At 39.1% G+C, this 18,570-nt stretch overlaps 1 protein-coding gene across 8 annotated transcripts in view; it reads right to left on the bottom strand.

Moving 5' to 3' along the window:
• Positions 1 to 363: 363 nt before the first annotated feature.
• Positions 364 to 18,570, bottom strand: part of DOCK11 (dedicator of cytokinesis 11) — an 83,026-nt gene continuing 64,819 nt past the window's right edge. For 7 of the 8 annotated variants that reach the window (XM_071813544.1, XM_071813545.1, XM_071813548.1 and 4 more), the window contains 11 exons: positions 16,733 to 16,948; positions 16,594 to 16,651; positions 15,081 to 15,187; positions 14,006 to 14,128; positions 12,974 to 13,087; positions 11,027 to 11,173; positions 9,745 to 9,955; positions 9,215 to 9,405; positions 8,454 to 8,554; positions 7,083 to 7,221; positions 364 to 4,505 (listed from right to left, as the gene is read on the bottom strand). In XM_071813544.1, the coding sequence (XP_071669645.1) occupies positions 4,383 to 4,505; positions 7,083 to 7,221; positions 8,454 to 8,554; positions 9,215 to 9,405; positions 9,745 to 9,955; positions 11,027 to 11,173; positions 12,974 to 13,087; positions 14,006 to 14,128; positions 15,081 to 15,187; positions 16,594 to 16,651; positions 16,733 to 16,948 (1,530 nt within the window). In that variant the 3' untranslated portion in view covers positions 364 to 4,382. Of the gene's footprint in view, positions 4,506 to 4,599; positions 4,613 to 7,082; positions 7,222 to 8,453; positions 8,555 to 9,214; positions 9,406 to 9,744; positions 9,956 to 11,026; positions 11,174 to 12,973; positions 13,088 to 14,005; positions 14,129 to 15,080; positions 15,188 to 16,593; positions 16,652 to 16,732; positions 16,949 to 18,570 lie in introns of all 8 variants that reach the window. The other variant, XM_071813549.1, reaches the window with a different exon arrangement.

Genomic DNA, 18,570 nt, shown 5'->3' with positions numbered 1-18,570 from the left:
TTGCTGCTGAATAGTTTAGTATTAGCAGCTTCATTTGGTGTACTTATCTGTTTGAAGATTTATTACAGTAATCTTTGGAGACAGTGTATGTGGTAGCTCATTTGACTGGGTTTTAGTCCCATGAATCTTACACTGGTATTAGCTTCAGATCACTCATCCTATTTTGTGATGGGAAAAAAAGCCACCCTAACCAAAACACGTTTATTACAACACTTATTTTTCCTGGTTTTGTAGTCTTTTATTTTGACCTGGAATAAACTCTCTTTTATCTGAAGCGACTGAAATGTGATTTTGCTCTGGTTTCTTGTCCAAGTCATTGCTTCTTCAAGAAACACAAACAAGAATAAAAACAGGAATATAGGATTGCTGGTCTCAGAAGCTCTGGAGTAGCATTGTGTATTACTCGGTGTCACGGGTACATCAGTTAACAACCAAGGCAAACAGGATGTACCAGTCTGTTGTCGCACACAGAAGGTTAAACAGGATTTGTACAACACACATATATACAACAAACACAATAAAAGCACTTCTGTTATGAATAGGTAGTAGCAGGTGTCAAATTTACAAGAAAACAGAGTAAATTACATCCAGAATAGTGGAAATATTATGTGTATATCACGAGTGGTTCACCATTGCTTGACACAAGCATATTATTTAAAGGTTAAGTACTACAGTCTGTGGTTGCATATTAACTGTACTCAGTATTCCTATATCCAGTAAGAACCCCTGGTTTAATTAGAAGAATTCAGCTCAGCGAACATCATGGGCTCAAAAGTCTCATAAAAATGAAACTACATGCTACTCCCCTCAAGTGGGTAGATTGAATAACATGTAGTTTCATTTTTATGAGACTTTTGAGCCCATGATCTCCACTTAGGTTTTCCTCCATTCCTTTTGGGCTGCATTACATCAAATTGTAGGGTCATTCTGGAGCCTGCTGTGAAGTCCGTGGGGCTCTGTCTGTACAAGAAGGGAAAATGAAAATATTTTATCTACTTTGAGATAAAAGGTGTCATGTGTATGCAAACTCTCATTCTATATCAAAATACCATGTGGTATATGTTCAAAAGGCTTCTGGAACAAAATAAACATGTTACACACTACAAGAATCCTCACATCCATGCTTTTGCAATTGTTGACCTATCTCATGAAAATTTCAGTTATCAGAAGAAATTTAGAACATCGAGTAGTATATAGAAATATACCCTTGAATGCAGTAAATTCTGCATCCCAGATTTTTTTGGGAAAAGAAACATAACTCTGAAGTTATTTGTCTTAACATACTACTTTCTCATCTCTCTGCAGAGAGAAAAGCAGTAAGGCAAATAAGAGAATAAATGTTTACACTTTGCTTACTCTGTCTAGATGTATAAATCTCTAAAAGCATGTTCTTGTACATAAAGTGCTGGCAGACCCTGTGGTGCTTTGTATGTCCCATTTGCAAACAATCTGTCCCTGACACATTCAGAACAGCCCTGATAATAAGAGTAGCCAAGTGCTCTTAATCCTCATTGACAGATACTTTATCCTGTTTCTTCACCTTTTATGCAAATAATTGTGTGATTGCAAAATTGCCAGTTCATCACTTCCGGAGGCTTGACATGTTAATACAGCAATTTTACAGCAAAAGGAATTAAAGGTGTATATATAATATATATATGTGTAGCTATATGGATATAAATAAAGAGGGCATGTGAGGTTGTAATTTGAGATATGCCTACTAATTTTTACAGATGAAAAGCTCCCACCATTCCTTAGGCAGTATAAGAAAAACAAAAGTGTTAATGAACAATGAACATTTATATTCTTCTAAAAAAGGTAGCAAATAGGAATTACCCAATGTGAGTACCAGCTACATAAAACAGGCACATATACATTATGCTTCCCAAGTATATCTGTCAATTAAGCTATTTCAACTAGAAATAAGAAAAAATCTGGAGGGCTTCTTTAAATTGGGTCAATTATGGAGGGAAAGGATAGGAAGAGAAATGTGAACACCTTCTTGGCTCTGCTGTCCAGATACAGCTGTAAAATATCTAATGACCAGTCCCTGTCATTTCTAGATTGGTGAAAATGTAAAGAAAAAACAAGGCTGGTTTGTTAAGAGTCTAAGAAGGACAATTTTTTCTTGTGAGATTTTTCCATGAAAAATTCAGTCAAATTATTTACCTGCAGGACAGAAGATAAATCCTTAGGGTATGATCATTTTTGTTCTTCATCAAAACTGCATGTAAGTCTGTATTCTGAACTGTACTGACTGTATATATTCTAATTGGACGGGTATTAAATATTTTCTTTTTCTTTTCCTGAATTATTGAGACAGTTTTCCAGTATATTAAATTGAAATGACAGGATGACTCCAATACCAACAATAAATTGAGAAGTTCAGGCAAAAATTCATCTTGGACCATTAAAGATCTCTGAAGATATAAGAATTTCACTGGAATATCAGCAAAAGTAAAGAATAAAATTGAAAATTCACCCACCAATGTTATTTCAGTACATTAAAGACATCAAAACACACGAATAACAATTTCACTGCAATTCTAGGAAAACTATGAGGTTGCTGTAGTATTTAAAAGAGCTACAGAGCAAGAGCTTTTGGATGTCCAGATCTCGTAATTGCTGACTGTATTCAAGATACACCTTACTACTGATGTTTAGAGTTTAACTAACTCAAAAAATAATTTTGTAAATGTATCCACTATTAAACAGCTTCATCATCTTTTAGGAATTTGGAAAACTCTCACTATGTGCCTTCAAATATTATTTGTTGAAAGATGAAAATCAATAAGGTAGTAACCATATTTAAACACACTAGTCTCTCTTCCTCTTTCTGTTAAGCTAAATTTAGGGCCTGCCTGGCATAAAAGTCCATACAAGCAGGAATATGATCTGTTTGTTACATTGCCATATCTGTTTTGGTTACAACAGCTAACAGGTGACTTCACGGATCACAACATTATTTTCTCAGCAGAAAATTAATTTTAGGTATTTAGAATCACACAAAAGAAACATTTTGGAATGTCGTCCAGTTACTATTTGAAGATGATTTTTGTAACGGAAACCAGAAGCTTAACATTTTATAGACACTATTGCCAAGCTAAACACCCACCTGGAGTCCTTTTATTATGACATTTTGTTACATATCCTTAAAAACCCACCCTTCCCATACGAACTATTGGAACCCTATTTACAATTGACATGATTTTGAAAAACACATGTTAAAAATGTTGCTGGATAAAAGAATTACTGATCTGTTTTCTTCTTCCTGCATCTACAAATGTCCTATTAAAAGAAAGAGAGATACTGTATTAAAGCTTGGTGGGGGGAGAAGGAATAAAAGAATTGTGGAAAATACATTTTCTCCAAAGACCTGAGAGATAAAAATAAAGGGCTTTCAGAAAACAGATGTGTTTAACAGAAGGGAACATGCATGTCATATGCTGTTAAAAAAACCCCTCAACTTTGTATGAGCTATTTTGATAAACTGCAATTTTTAAAGCACGTCTCACAGATTTTTAGATTTTTTCTGAAAGGTGTTGAAGCACTTTGTAATTCTCAACTCAGTTTAAGGTGTCTTCAGAGTTTATATTTGTGTGAGACCATGAATGGCAAGTAAAAAAATCATTATCAAATGCCAAAGCTCTTAGGTTGTCCTCTGTGACTACAACCCATCCTCCTGCAGCCACAAAAAGCCAAAATTGAAATCAGCTATAGTAATCTCAGCTCTCATGGAGTTTACTTTAGAATTATTTGTTCAGAGGATGTACAAAAATTATCATTTCTGAATTAGATTTTACTTATTCCAGACCATGGCGAGTTTATTCTCCTTGTGTGCATGCAATTGGGCATCTGGACCCCAAGCCACTTTTTAGAAGAGGAAGGTCTCTTACTAGCAACTACGATTTCTCCTTAATTAGCCTGTTAGATGTTTAGATGTTTAGAACCAACTAGATGTTCCCTGTCCAACAAAGCTTTTAGCAGCAAATACAATAAAATGCCAATTTCTATATACTCTATGCTTCTTCTATTTACAAAGTAGTTTTACATTTTATTATATTCCATTGTACAACTTTACATAGTACCGTTATCATTTCAATTCATAGTTCAGCAATTCAACAGACACTTAGATAACTGCCTTTCCATGTCCTGTTATACATTTAGCTTAAAAAAAAGAGTAGAAAACAAGCACAGTGGTGCAATGTCCAGGCACTTTCAATGTTGCTCAGCAAAATAAGCAAGCACCCTGGTTGAAAGCATGGCAACCTTTTTTGAAAAAAAACCAACAATGACTCTTTGCTCATCATGGATTCTTTTAAACATCCTTTTTACAGTTCCAAGTATTCCTGAGAAAGCTCTGTAAAATATGACTGATATGTTTATATTTCAGCAGTGGGTCTAAGTGAACAGTAACTTCCATCACTAGATGTTCCGCTGATTGCACAGAAGACATGTAGGGAGTCGTGCATCCATGGCGAATGCATTGTGTCTTCGTGGTAGATCTAGAGAAAACAAAATAGTCACAAATTCAGTAAAACTATCAGTTCATTACTATAATCAAGCTGTTTGAAAAGGTATGCAAAAGAGATATCCAACCTTGTCTTCAAATCTGTTTCGCAAAGGCAGCATAATAAAAATGAGAAAGAAGAGTAATTTAGAAATTTCTGTAGCATTCATATATACACTGTCCTGTGCATTATTAGATGATTTTTAATCACAGCTATCCAGTATAGGAAAGAAGTAATTCTCTATATAGCAATTTTTTTACTATATCTTAGCAGTAACAGAATTTTAACCATTTCTTTGGTACGCGTTTGGAGTATGCACGGCTAAATACAGCAAACACTCACTACATCCATGCCACGTGGTGAGATTTTGTAGTTTATAACCTGAAGGATGGTCTTACAGCACCGGCGGAGCTGCTCTAGAGCTGTGTATTTGTTCTTTGCCCTGTGGTTCACCAGTCAACAAGTTCGTTAGCCTGAATTTACCTTAGTGAAACTGAGATCACTGGCCATCATAAACAGTGTCTGGACATCCAGTCTTCCACCACTCTCTGAGGCTTCCTGTAACTGTTCTGCTACAGTTTTACCATTTTTTTTTGTGTTTACATTTCCCCAACTTAAAAGATCTGTAGACAGGTCACAGGTTGACCCATGAGTTACCCATCTGCCCTGCCAGCTCACACCAAGTACACTGCCCGTGTTGTTTTGCGGCACTGACAATATTTAGAAAAGCGTATGTTATTTGCAATGACAACCCTAAATTAATGCAATACGCTTTTTATGTTTGACTGAGTAATTTTGCAGAAGAGGAAAACATGTTCAATTAAGTGTCATTTGTTAGATACTTAGGTCATCTGATAGCAATACAAAGTTCAAGTCAGCAGTTATCTACATAATTTGTATAACCATAAAGAACAGTGCTCATAAATGTGATCTTTTAATCTGCCTTTTGATCTAATACAAAAAGAAAGTGAAAAGTACATCCTTCCCAGCGAGCACTTCACATCAACATTTCAGTTGCTATAATATTTTGCCCATTAACCAAAGACAACATGACAGTGAATTTGTAAATCTAACAGGATAATAGGGAGTGTGATTTAACAATGCTTCTTTGTTCTAAGATAACCTTAACTATTGTACTGCGACGGTGCAGAACTGAGTGATTTGGTTTTGATTTGACTATTGCAGAATTCAGAAACCACAATCGTTCCAACAGCTGCATGCAAATTAAATGTCTTGGAAAGGTTTACTTTGGAACAATTTAGAGTAAGCAGGTGGCAACTCCTATGAACCAACATTGTTGAGCAAAATTTGTATACATGGTGGGTAATGTACATGAAAAACACTGGTGTGCAGAACGTGCAAAATTCATAGTTTGCACACTGAGAAAATGGTGGTCATGAGCAGAATAGTAGAGAAATCTAACAAAAGGGGGATGAAGCAGTCACTCTCAAATGGATCCTCTCTTATACTCCTACAACAAAATTCAGCCCCATCATGAGACTGCACATACTGTTTCCCTGAAATTAGATTGTAATCTTCCAAAGCAAGACTTCATTTGATTCCAATAAACATTATTTTATCGTAAACAAACCTAACTTACAAATATCAACCTGGTGTAGTTGTATTATTTTGCCACTTGCATATTTTTGCATTAGTGTGAAAAACTGCTCACCTTATTGTGGAATCTGCCTACATATTTTTAGTGATCTGAAGTGTCGCATTTTTAATTAATAGTCACGCATGGACTGTAGGTTGAGTAACTGGGAGATTCTGAAAACATTGTTCTGAATTTCAAGTACTGTGAACCATAATGCAGCCTGTACTGCTCATTTTATGTGCTTGATACTGTAAATCCACACTGAGCTTTCTTTTGTCATAATCATGGCAAAATTAAAGAGCAGAGGTACAGAGATCACCTCAGAAAGCCAGTTTTCATCTAATTTCACAGCACAATACTGGATAGATGTGCAACTGTTGTTTGGATCTCTCACATCTCTGATGCTACTATTCGATCTATTTTCCTAGAAAGACTCAAGAAAATGTTAAGATATAGGTCAGATAAATGAGCACAAATGTTTTAACAGTGCCTATAAATAGTGTATTGGAATCAGGCCAAAATTAAAATAAAACATCCTTTAGGGAAAAGATAATAAAAAAAAGGAAATGAAGCTGGACATAACTGAGGAAACGGAAATTTTGGCAGAGAATTTCGACCTGTGACTTATCACAGGATTCTTACAATGTAGAAAACATGAGGAAAAATGTGTCACAGGATTTCTGATGACCAGAGCAGCTAGTAAACTAATGGTTCGTGTCAGCAAAGACTCCAACCTGAAGCACACTGTACACCAACACCAGGCTGAGACCTTCCATCAACAGAAGCCGCTTTTAAGAATCTACCATGTGCTTAGTTTACTTTTCATGTCCAGCCACTCGCCCTTTAATAATATATTTTGCTAAATAACATGAAAAGCGATCAAGTTTTCAATTAGTTTTCAATGAGTTTTCAGCGTTAGTTTGTTTTCAAACATGGAGAACCATCTCTGTGGGCTCCCGAGATGCAGTACGTGCCTGTTCATGGATGATGTCAGAAAGCTCTTTCACCATGTCCCGGAAGTTTGATTTTAGGCCCTCATGGTACTCCACTTGATCCTCCTTAATGAGTCGCTCGTTGAGCTCCAGAGCAATTCCACAAGCTTGTATGAACTTCCTGGGGAGCAAAGGAATGAACTTTGGGCATTTGAATAACCCAGTCTTCTACTAAAACAAACAACCAGATAGGCAAATATTTATTTTTTCTTTTTCCCCTCTCTCTCTCTCTCTCTCCCCACACTTTTCTCCAATGTTTGGGACAAGTCACATTCTAGAAGCGTTGCTGGAACAGTGGATCGGGGAATGGGGAGCGACTGCAACACAGGATTGCGCTTTCTGCTGGAGCTCCTTCCAGCCTGGACCCTCAGCAGATGGGACACACACACCCCCAGTGCAACACAGTGTTCTCGCACCTTCTCCCCAGCTTGTTACGGTTACTCAGTTTATTTCACATGCATATTTCTCCCTTTTTATAGAATATAATGAAAATACAAGCATGATTGGGATTTTTTGCATGAAATAGAGATTGTGTTTGTCCTTCTGGTTGCACTGCAAGGCTAGAAAGTAAAACAGCCTTTCCACCATCCTGCATCCATGCACGGGATTGCAGGGATTGTTCTCTTATTTGTTTCATGGTTTGTTAGGCTACTTAATATAGTGAAGGAAAATAGGATTGGCCCCAATGCTGATCCTTCCGTACAGTTGCCGATGGACAAAATCGGGGTCACCAGCACCCACTAACAAATGTGGGCAACCGGTTTCTCCTGAGACATCCAAATGTAATGTGGTGGGACCATCTGATTATATCTTGGGAGACACTTTCACGTGGGAGGTAAAATCTATCCTAAGGGACAGGAGTTGTAAAAATGCCTGCGCAAGTTGTATAGTTTCAAAAATTAGCAAAAGAAACAAGAATGATCATTGCCCATAAACTGGAAACGCATTTGCTTTAAAATATTTCAAGATCATCATTATCAAGGAGAAAATCTCCCTTTGGAAAGACTGGGAAACAATGCACAATATGAAGGATCCCCGAACACAAGGTTTTCAAACACACTTTTTTCACACTATACCCTCAAATACCCACACAAACCATTGAAGGAGGTGGTCAAGCAAATCTTCCTGTGGAGATCACAGCCACAAGCATGGGAACTATTGACATATATAGTTACATATTGACTTTTTTCATATGTCTGAGCACCCACAGATCTTTATAAGATCCAACCTGCATCTTTATAAGGCACATCTGAGCCTTCAGCATTTGCTGATTTTGGAGACAGGCAAAACATAAGCAAAGCAGGTACCAGGTTCCAGCCAGCTGGCAGGTTTTTATCACATTAGAAATCCTACCTGAACAGTTCTTTTAACTCATTCACCTTCTTAGTGGGATATTTGCTGGACTGGCTGTCACTTAAGAAAGCTCTGGCATAGGCCAAGGGACCAGCATTAACCTAGAACCAAAGACGAAATAAATAATTTACGCAGGAACTTCTGTTGACTTGCTAAAAGCAGTTATGAAGGCAATATATATATATATTATTTTTCTATGAAAACATTTAGCATATTATTTCAATGCCACCAGCTCTGCATGACTCATGTCACTGGAGGCACCTGAAGTTTCAAAACTTGAGTATTTGTTTTTCTATCTAGTTTTTTTTTAAGACCAAAAGATAAATGGAGATTAAAAGAGAGATTTGATTCATTTCCTCATGCTTTCACCCTATTTCTGTTTGAAAAAGCAGTATGGTCTGAGTCCTAAGGTCATTTATTCAGCTTGGGAAAGATCAAGTTCACAAAAAGGCTATTAGTGTCTGATATTTACAGAACAATCTTTAAGAATTAAGTATATTTCAGCATTCACCCATGACCAACTAATGTATAATTACACTTAGACTTGACAACGTAAACATCACTGGATAAAATACTAATTATCATGAGCCACCCGCTAATGTACCACTGCATGTGGCAGGGTAAGCTGTGCTGGCAGGTTGACTGCTGCCTTGCTGTAAACGAGGTAGTTAATGATTTCTGGAGAGTAATTGTGTTATGCTGAGATGACTCACTCAGAGATGTGTAAATAAATGCAATTTTGAAAGGATGTCTAGCCTTACCTGCACAGAAACACAGCCTTGCAATTTGAGTTGCAGCTGGATCATGTCAACATCACCAGCAGAGCAGAGTTTCTGCAGCTCTGCTGTCTTGTCTTTTATTTCATCAGTAGCGACATCAATTGGTTTTAAATTAACTTGATGTTCATAATTAACTGGAATTCTCTTCTTTACGTATGGAAAGGAGTTCAAAGCTAGCAGAAACAGCAAAGGAAGTTTATAGATTGAAAAGTCATGCAGTGAATAGGAGTACTCTTCATAGAACATACACAAGCAGATCCTTCCCTTCAGGATTTTATTCCGTGTTCGTGAAATCCTTAACATGCCTATAATTACCAGTATGACTTATTAATTTGTAAAAATTTGCACACAGAAATATAAGGTAAATTCCCCTCCCAACCAGAATATTGTAACACAATTCTGATTAAGTAGCTCAGACAATTTTTGACTCTTTAGGGATATTTTCATGAGCTAAAATAGTCTAAAAATAGTCCCTGATACATACTGTATCATGTTCAGACGCTTGTACTTACTAGTTAGAATGGTCCTTTTTTTACACTGTTCTTCCACACTGCCATGCTTTTTTCCAGATAAAGTGTAAGGAGTTTCAAATACAAATCTGTTGATGTTATGATTTCTTTCAAATTCAGTCTTTCTTTCAGAGATTTCTTTGTCTTCGAAATAGGGTTTCACATAAGTCACTTGAATATGGGCATACTTAGGATCAAGGTCTTTAATGTTGACCTGTGAAATAACAGGGTTACTCACTAGAGGAACCAATGTTAATAACTTAACGTACAGTTGGTTAATTATCTCCAGGGATCTGTTTTAAACTGATTCCTTGCTGAACCAGCCCCATTGCATGTAGGTGGATGACACACAAAACACTCCCCTTGACCTTAGCTGTGATGTCTAGACCACCTGCTAGCAGATAGACAAGACAAGGTGTAGCACAAGAAACATCTCATCTGGTGCCAAACAAGCTGCATCTGGAACAGATAGCCATCCGTATCACCTCACCCATCAATGCAGCACGTGCCTGAGCTACTTGGTCCTTCTAATACGGCCCTTTTGGTTCCAGGCCATGTGTTAATGTTCATCCAGTACTGGGCCACAGCAAGCAAATCTGAGGGCTTGCACAAACCAAGCTTTGGGATCACCAGTATCACCTTTGGTAACTCAGACATATAAACGGTTGGATCACCTTTGGTAACCCAGACGCATGTGAACAGCCCTTGCAGGGAGCATTAATGGATATTGCAAAGAAAAAGGAAGGAGCTACAGCTCTAAGGTCACGAAAGATTTTCTTTCAGACATGCAGTGTCAAAGCAACAAATAACTCCAAATCATCTGCTCCTATGCACTGGTTCCTACTGCCTCCCAACAACAGGGCTCCGTGAGATGTGGATTGCAATTTTCCATTCATAATTCCAAATTCAGTTATTTCCACCTTGGAGCCAGATCAGCGCCAAAACTTATCCAGCTGTGCAACACGTCTACACAGGAGCACGAGGGTGTGAGGGGCAACTGGATGTGAGGTGCCTGGAGGATGCTGAAATGCGGGGCTTGTTCCTCTCTTTCTACTGGCAGAAGGAAGGGATGATCTCTTATCTCCCAGCTTCAGCTCCACAGAGCAAAGCTCATCCTTCTGTGCTCCATTTGCACAATGCTTAGAGCAGTGCAGCCCCCGGTCCTGAACAGTATTAAAATACAATAGATATTTTTGTCACATTTGTCAGTGCCCTCTCTAGTATGTGACTCTGATGTTCACTCCTAATAGCATTTTGTTAGCTTGTTCATGCAGTGCAACTCCACCTTGTTAGAATCCTGGATAATTTTTACAGTCTCCGACCCGAACTTTTCACCATAAAGTTTAAGAAGTCTGAAGGAGATCTCTGAGAGGCCTGTCAGCTTGGGTTCCTTATAGATGTATTCCTTCCCATCTTCTTCTTCAAAGAACGCCTAGAATTAATCACAAACAAGTAGTGAGGAATTAGCTGGGCTTCTTTGCTGGGAAAACTTTATTTTAGATTTGCTACTTTGAAAGCAAGTTTCTACTAACATTTCAGAAAGTCAAGAAGGTTTGGCTATGGCTTGCATAAAGTCTCATTGAACATGGCCTCTTTTAATGGGGTCCTTCAAAAATCACGTGAAAAAAAGAAACAAAAAACCCCACCACAACAAAATTCCTCAACCAACACAAACACGTCATTGCTGAGCACAAATACTTGGGTATGACCAGTGAGAAATCTAAACAATGTGGAGGAGGGGTTTGGCCAGCAGTTGACTTTTAGGAAGGTTGGAAAGAGGTAAGCAGAAGAAAAAACACAAAAACAAGGCCCAGAAAAGGAGCAGAAAGACACACATATTGAAGAAGCTCTTATAGTAAAGCCACATGAACAGTCTAAAGAGAAGGATTTTGTGTACATTGAAAGGGCCTCTAAGCAATAAATAAAGAAATGTGTTTCCTCTGCTTTGATTCCTCTTGTATTCAGGGAAGTGGAACTCTGTGTATTTGCTGTAAATAGAGACAAACTTGCAATAAAGGTTGTGGCTGCATCACCAGACCTTCCTGTAATAGAAACAGTATGAAAGCTTCATGCTTTGGCAAACTGCTCCAGTCAGAAGTTGTTAAAACTATCATCTCGTGTGTAGCTGGCATACAAAACTGTCTAAAGTGCAAACGCACGGGTTGTCAGGATGATACGTTAAACAGCTTAATTTTAGGGGCTGATCCAGTTATTTCCACAGCTTCTAGAAAACTAAGCTAGCAGTTGCTCCCTTTTATTTATTGCTAACCTTATTTTTACACAACCAAAGTCGAAGATAAGATGAGGACAAAACCAAAATGTGTGTTTGCTGCAGCCAAAGTCAATGCTGGGATACTTTCTGTGTGTAATGGCTGTGGTGTCCAAAGGCACAAACCTAAGATGGTTTCAGGGGATTTATCATCTCCCCTAAAAGAAGGAACCAGGAAAGGCACAGCTAATATAATTTACATAGCATTTTCTAAAGAGGAGTCTTGCATCACCCCATCGTTATGGGTCCACAAGCAGAAGCAGATAGTTCAGAGACACAAGGGAGATGAGAGGTAACACACTTTATTACATTAACTGGTATAGCTGGAAAACAACAAAATAAAAACCAAACCACAACTGCTTTCAGGCTCAGTAGACTTCGTCAGATATAAGATCATGCTCCTTCCTGTGATTCTGAACTCGAAATCTTGTCCATTTTCCTGGCTACTTCAGCTAACAAATAATGCTATCAATCACTACAAGTATGTAACCAACACTGATAGGTATTTTGTCTCCAGTTTCTCCAATAACCTTTTACTCTACTAATATCTAGAAGGGAGCAGCAAATGTCTGCAGAAAAAGATGTGTTACAACTGCTGTTTGCATGCAGTGGTTATACACTGTTACTGGCTATATACTATACACACTAAACTGTGTTTGTGTAACTTATAATAACTATAACTAAAAAAAAGCCCTGATGTTTTCTGAACTCATTGAGCCATTTCCTAACTGCTTAGTTATTTTGTGAAAAGCCCACCAGCAGAATCATAAACTTGGTAAGATATCAAGCACTCCAGGAGAGAGACCCAAACCGTCACCTCAAGGGTGCAATACTGAAATGCTCATGTAGACATGGCAGTGGCTGCACCAGAAGTGGCAGCAGGTTTTTCATCTCCAGGTCTGCCAGAGCAGTAGTTTTAGGGGACAGAAACTAGGTAACTGCTGAGCTGGTGTATATACTTACTTGTCCATAAAAGGCCACTCTGAAAAATGTTCCAAGAAGTCTCTTCCTTGTGTGCATTACTTCCAGTATCTTAGCATACGCTCCATGAAGCGTTCTGTATAGTTGCGTAAGTTTCTGGAAATCAAATCTTGACATCATTAAAGCAGAATTTTGCAAGCATGAAAATCTAGCTAACGCTTGAAGCTACTGAGATATCTGCACACAAGCCTTTGGAGAATTCAAGCTTGAATTTCTAAAGAGGTTGAACTCATGCAGTTTTCTTTGAAAAACCTCAGTCTTAAGCACGTGCTTATCTTCAGGTCTGAAAGGCACCACAGACTTCAATAAGACCACTATCCTTAGAGAGAAGGCTGAGTCTACCATCTCAGCATGCCCTGACTAAGTCTCTAAGGGTAGAGCAGCTTGCAGTATTCTACCCAGAAATTATTATTATTTTTTTAATTTAAACCAGCTTTATGATGAAAAAAAACAGATCAAGGCTTCCCCTAGCTTCAATTATATAGCTGGATGATGTTCTGATGTGGAGGGGTTCACGGGAGAGGGAAGGAAAGAGGACCGCTGCTCAGCAGTCCAGCAACAGCCTCAGCAAAGCTCGGGTCACAGCAGGTGTTGGGAAGGAGCAAGGGGAGGGCTGGGACCAAATTCCTTCCTTCCTCTCCACTTGCCCTTGAATTACCTGCAGATCTGGTCATTTCTTTGAACAGTTCTCACTCTGTTTTAACCCTTACAATGCTCAAACATCAAAAAGAATCTGGCTTTGATGAGCATATGGGAGGACGACAGCTCTATTTTAGGGGAAGGAAAGTGGGAATTATTCACTAAATATGAGTCTTCTGTGTCTTTAGCTTTTATAATTACTGTCCAGAACATTGTTTTCACTAATTTGTTTTAAGGACCAGCAATGAAGCACAGTGTCTGCTTCAATGACACCAATTTGTTTACTCATAACTTCAAAAATAAAAAAGCCTCCTGTTTTTTGTTTAGTGATACAGGGAATTACCTGATAGATTCAAACTAGTTGAAAATGTGTACCTCAAATTCACGCCGCTTTTCATAAATAGGAATGATCAGTTTGGAAACCTCAGAAATAGTTTCGTAACGCTCTGCTTTCCATAGGCCATCTACACATTGCTCCAGCAGCTCCACCAGGACTTCCTACAAGAGCAGCCAAATGGGTGTTGTTAATAACAAAGCTAGAAAAGAAAACCATTTTAACTTCAGATACTTTAACAGGTCCCAGTATAAGTAGCCACAGTTACATAAGTTTAAACCCTGTGTGCTCCTGGCCTTTCCAAAGGTATTCCAAATTCCTGGGAGGAAAAAAAAGGACAAGTTATTTTTTAAAAATGAATTCATTCTTAACAAATCATTAGCACAATAGCCAGCAGGTATGTCTTGGTTATTTAGCTACTCCCCCAGGAGAATGTCAAAACTCTGGGAAGGTATGGAGGTGACAGCACTGAAGTCAGAGGTACATGTCTAAGAAACATGTCCAAGGAACACGTGTGCAATAGCAGTGGGATTTGATGCTAAGGATCATTGAGTGTAATCTTGATGAACGGGCAACGGGGCAGCTGGGCTGCAGGGCCACCTCACACAGCCACGTAGCCCATCCAATGAAGTTGTACAGGGACGGTGCAAAAGTAACTGTGAGACCTTGTGGCTCACGGGAGGATCCACCCACTTCCCCAGTGCTCTGCTACGGTTTCTGGATTGTTCTGCTAACGTGGTGCCCTGCAGCACAGCCCAAACTCAAGGGCAACCTAAGCTGACCTCTCACTTGGCAGAGCTTGATTGCATTCTGTCCCTGTGCTGACAGAATTAGCATTTGCATAACGTGGCAGGCAAAGATTGTGGTGTAGCTTTCTCAGTCTCAGTGCCAGAAAAGCTTTTCAAGGGAATCAAGAATTTACACCAGTTTTAACATATATGACTTGTACACCGAAAATCCTTCAATGCAGATTTCTCATGGGAAATTGCCATGGAACAGTCTTCCTTACAGATGCCAGTTCACAAGTGTAATTTGTTAGAGATCACATGAATGAAGTCTAAAACTAAATCCTAATCAGCTATCAAATATCCTATAGCCTGTACTACCAGACCTCACCTCACTGTAATGTACATCCATCATCCCACCATCTTCTTTCATTGCACCTTCTTCATCAATGTTGGGAGTGATTTTCCTAAAGCCAGTGCAGCCACTGGGGAAGAGTTCTGTAGCAGACAAAAGCAAATGGATTAGTGGAATATCATATCTCAAATGTGTAATGCTTTAATGGCCAGGGAAGCAGTCTAGCTGTTAGCAAAGTCCTACAGGAAGCAGGGAACCTGACTCCCATTTTTGCTACTGGTTTGCTCTATGAGACTGAACACATCAGAACTTCCCCAGCCATTTGCCGTGGGAGTCATTCCTAGTACATAATGAACATCGAGCACAACAGATTTCCCAGTGTGCACTCTGGAAGTCATCTTTGACCAGCCTAAGTGATTACAATGAAATGAAAGTCAGGAGGGAAGGACAAGGGTATGTTTTTTCAGAGAAGATGCTAGGAGAAGACTATTAACGGATGCTGGAGAGCTGGGTAGTAAGGGAACAAGATGGTACACACCTAACAGACATCACAGTTAGGTACCCCAAACCTTTGAGCAGTTCAGCCTTTACTGAACCCTTTTCAGCCTAAATATATGTAAAGCGTGCCAGTGGCAGACATAACTCAATGTAGTCACTTGATATTCCTTTGGATTTGTTCCTCTTCTTTTTTAGAAGTTCTCCTTTACCACTTGGTTGTGGTAAGCAGCCACCAGGGTACAAATAAAGAATTGCCAACTTTCAATACCCTCCCCTCTGCACTCAGGTGAAATGTGTATACGTATCAGAAAAACAAGTCCCGATTTTTTCCACTTGTCTAAGAAAAAGTACAGAATTTGGAGGGACTCCAAGCCCCCTGAACAAGGCACTTGAGACCTCTCCAGCCAAGGCAGTGCATATAATCAGCTTCTATGCTTAAATTTCTGAAATGTTGTATCCATTTCAACAATACTCCCTTACATGGAAATGAGAAATTAGTTCAATATATCAACCGTGGAACAGATATTTGAAAGAAAACCTGCAAAGTGGTGTTGAGTCCGTCCTTCCTTCCCGTTTTGCATTAAACCACAACACTCTGATGTGTTATTTCTGATTGTTCTTTACATATTTGTATAGTTAGGCTATACTCTCATTTTTTTGACTGAATTTTGACAAACTTTTGTCTGTAGCACCAACAGTGATACTTCTGTTGAACATACTGACAGCCAATTTTTAACATGGGCTTCCCCTGTGAGCATGGTTCCTAATGTAAAATACAACTGAACATTTAAATCGAGACATGATGTGTCAATTCTTATTTTACTCAGGAAGCATCAACATGACTGTCTAAGCAGACCTGGCCAGTCTAGTAAATGCTTGTATTTGAACTCTTGAACTCCTTTCTTAAAAAGCACTCATCTTCTTCTGGCTTTGTCGACTGTATTATTTTTTTTTCCTTTTAGCTTGTTTCTAATTTATTTTTAAAAATATTCTGATCTCCCCAGACCCCATCACTGCATCATTGTCCCTATGCCTCTCAAACAGCACTTACTTTTCCTGTGCAGAAACTCTGCAACGAGGGCTGCTACATGAACATAACACATGGCTGCCTGCAAAGTACAAAGGAAAAATTAAAACCTCATCTGTACAGCTGTTTTGTTTCACATCATGTTTTTAATTATATTAATTACCTCTGAAAAGTCTCCGTTTTTTACATGTATCTTTGCCATACTGTCCAGCCATGTTTTCCGGAGCTCTGGGGTGCTTGCATAAGATTTGGCCAAACTGTATTGTAGATCTATCAACATTTCTGGATCTTTTTCATGTTCTTTCATTTGAGCTGTAGCCATAAGCACTGTACGGATTCTCTTTGTCAAATCTTTGACTTCAGAAGGAAAAGCAGTTGCCTGACACAAAACAAATCTAATTAGAAGCGAATACAGAAATAAATGGTGTTCCAGGCTTTGCCAACAAAAGACTGTTGCTACCCTTTCAGCCAACACTCCACCTACTGCCAGTCGGAAAATGCTGAGACCACAGGAGATAAGACTAACTAGCTTTTGCCTATTGCACTCACACTGCATTCAGTGTACAGTGTTTAATCTGCAATTAGAGACATTTCAATCTGGGTGTGCACAAGGCCAATCTCTCGCGGCCATATGCAGGATGCCAGGATGGCTGTTCTCGTGCTATGGTGACGCAGGTGCTTTGGCATTCCAAGGAGCTGGTGTGAGAGTGAGACAGATGTGCTTCGTGCATGCAAATGTCCCAGGATGGGACTGTAAACCATGCCCAAAGTGGCTTTCATGTCATTCAACATCCTGCTTGTTAGTCTCTGATGTGGTCACTCTTTAATTCCTAAAGCACCAAAGGCATTTGTAGAGCTTCCCATCACAGGAATGTAATAAACTGAAAAGGAAACACAGGCTTCAGTCTGATCCCCTGCTCAGAGCAAAGCCATCATTGGGTTAGAGCAACGCTTGTTAGGCCAAGTTTTATAATCTCCAAGGACAGAAATCCCACCTCCTTTCTGGGTCCTTTTCTAGAGCTGCACCATATTCTTGGGAAATAATTTTTTCTTTAAGTAAATTTGGCCTTTCCTTTCTAGCAATTGTGCCCATTGCCTTTTGTCCTGCCACCCTACACCTCTGTGAAGAGCCTGGCCTCCTCGTCTCTACAGCCTTCCCTTTCAGTAGCGGAAAGCAGAAGTTAGGTTCCCTCTCAGCTTTCTCTTTCTTAAGCCTGGCTCGTGTTCCCTCTCCTTGGGCTCCTTCTCTCAAGCTCTCCCAGCATTCTCTCCAGTGCACTGAAATATCTTTTGTACTCTTGTACTTAAACTGGATATAATGATGTTCTCATGATGTAAAATACAATCAGCGAAGTGTGGCTCAGTGAAACCCTTATAAGCATCTGTGAGGAGAAGAGAACTGAGGTTTTTGCCAGGTATATCCTAATTATAACTTCGTTATAGCACAACTCAACATCTGGGGTTCCCGTTCTACCTTTAAGTCATAGGGTAACCAGAGAACTGCAAAAACTCTTCCTATTTTCCCCAGTCCTACCTTGGCAGCTACACTGTGTGCTATGGAGCAAGCTGCAATTATGATATATTGTTCCATGCATTGGGTAGAAGATGTTAATTCTAGCGCAAAGACAGACAATTATTTTCCGAACAAATATAACCATTGATCATCATGAAAGAGGGCTTTTTTAATATTACTGACACTGAATTAATTAAAATTAATTCCTGCTAATTATTACCTTCAGATGACCGAAGTACCAGACCCTCCCTTGTGGGAAGGAAAGCTGGAAATTCTTGGAAAGCTCTCTCAAAGCTGGAGGTTCTTGGAAAGCTCTTTGGACACCCTTGCAAGCAGCACACTTTGCAGAGTATAACCTGAATTGCAGAGCTCCTCCCTCCTGGTGTGAGGCCTCACAGATGGAGCATGACCTGCCTGTGCAGCTGGTCCTATTGCTGTTGGTGCAATACTTGTTTACTGAGCAAACACAGCACAGTAGGAGCTTGTAA

Source organism: Patagioenas fasciata, chromosome 11 (assembly GCF_037038585.1).
Source record: "Patagioenas fasciata isolate bPatFas1 chromosome 11, bPatFas1.hap1, whole genome shotgun sequence".
NCBI lineage: Eukaryota > Metazoa > Chordata > Aves > Columbiformes > Columbidae > Patagioenas > Patagioenas fasciata.
Note: the sequence above shows the minus strand (reverse complement) of the source record. Positions and strands in the feature narration are given on the sequence as shown.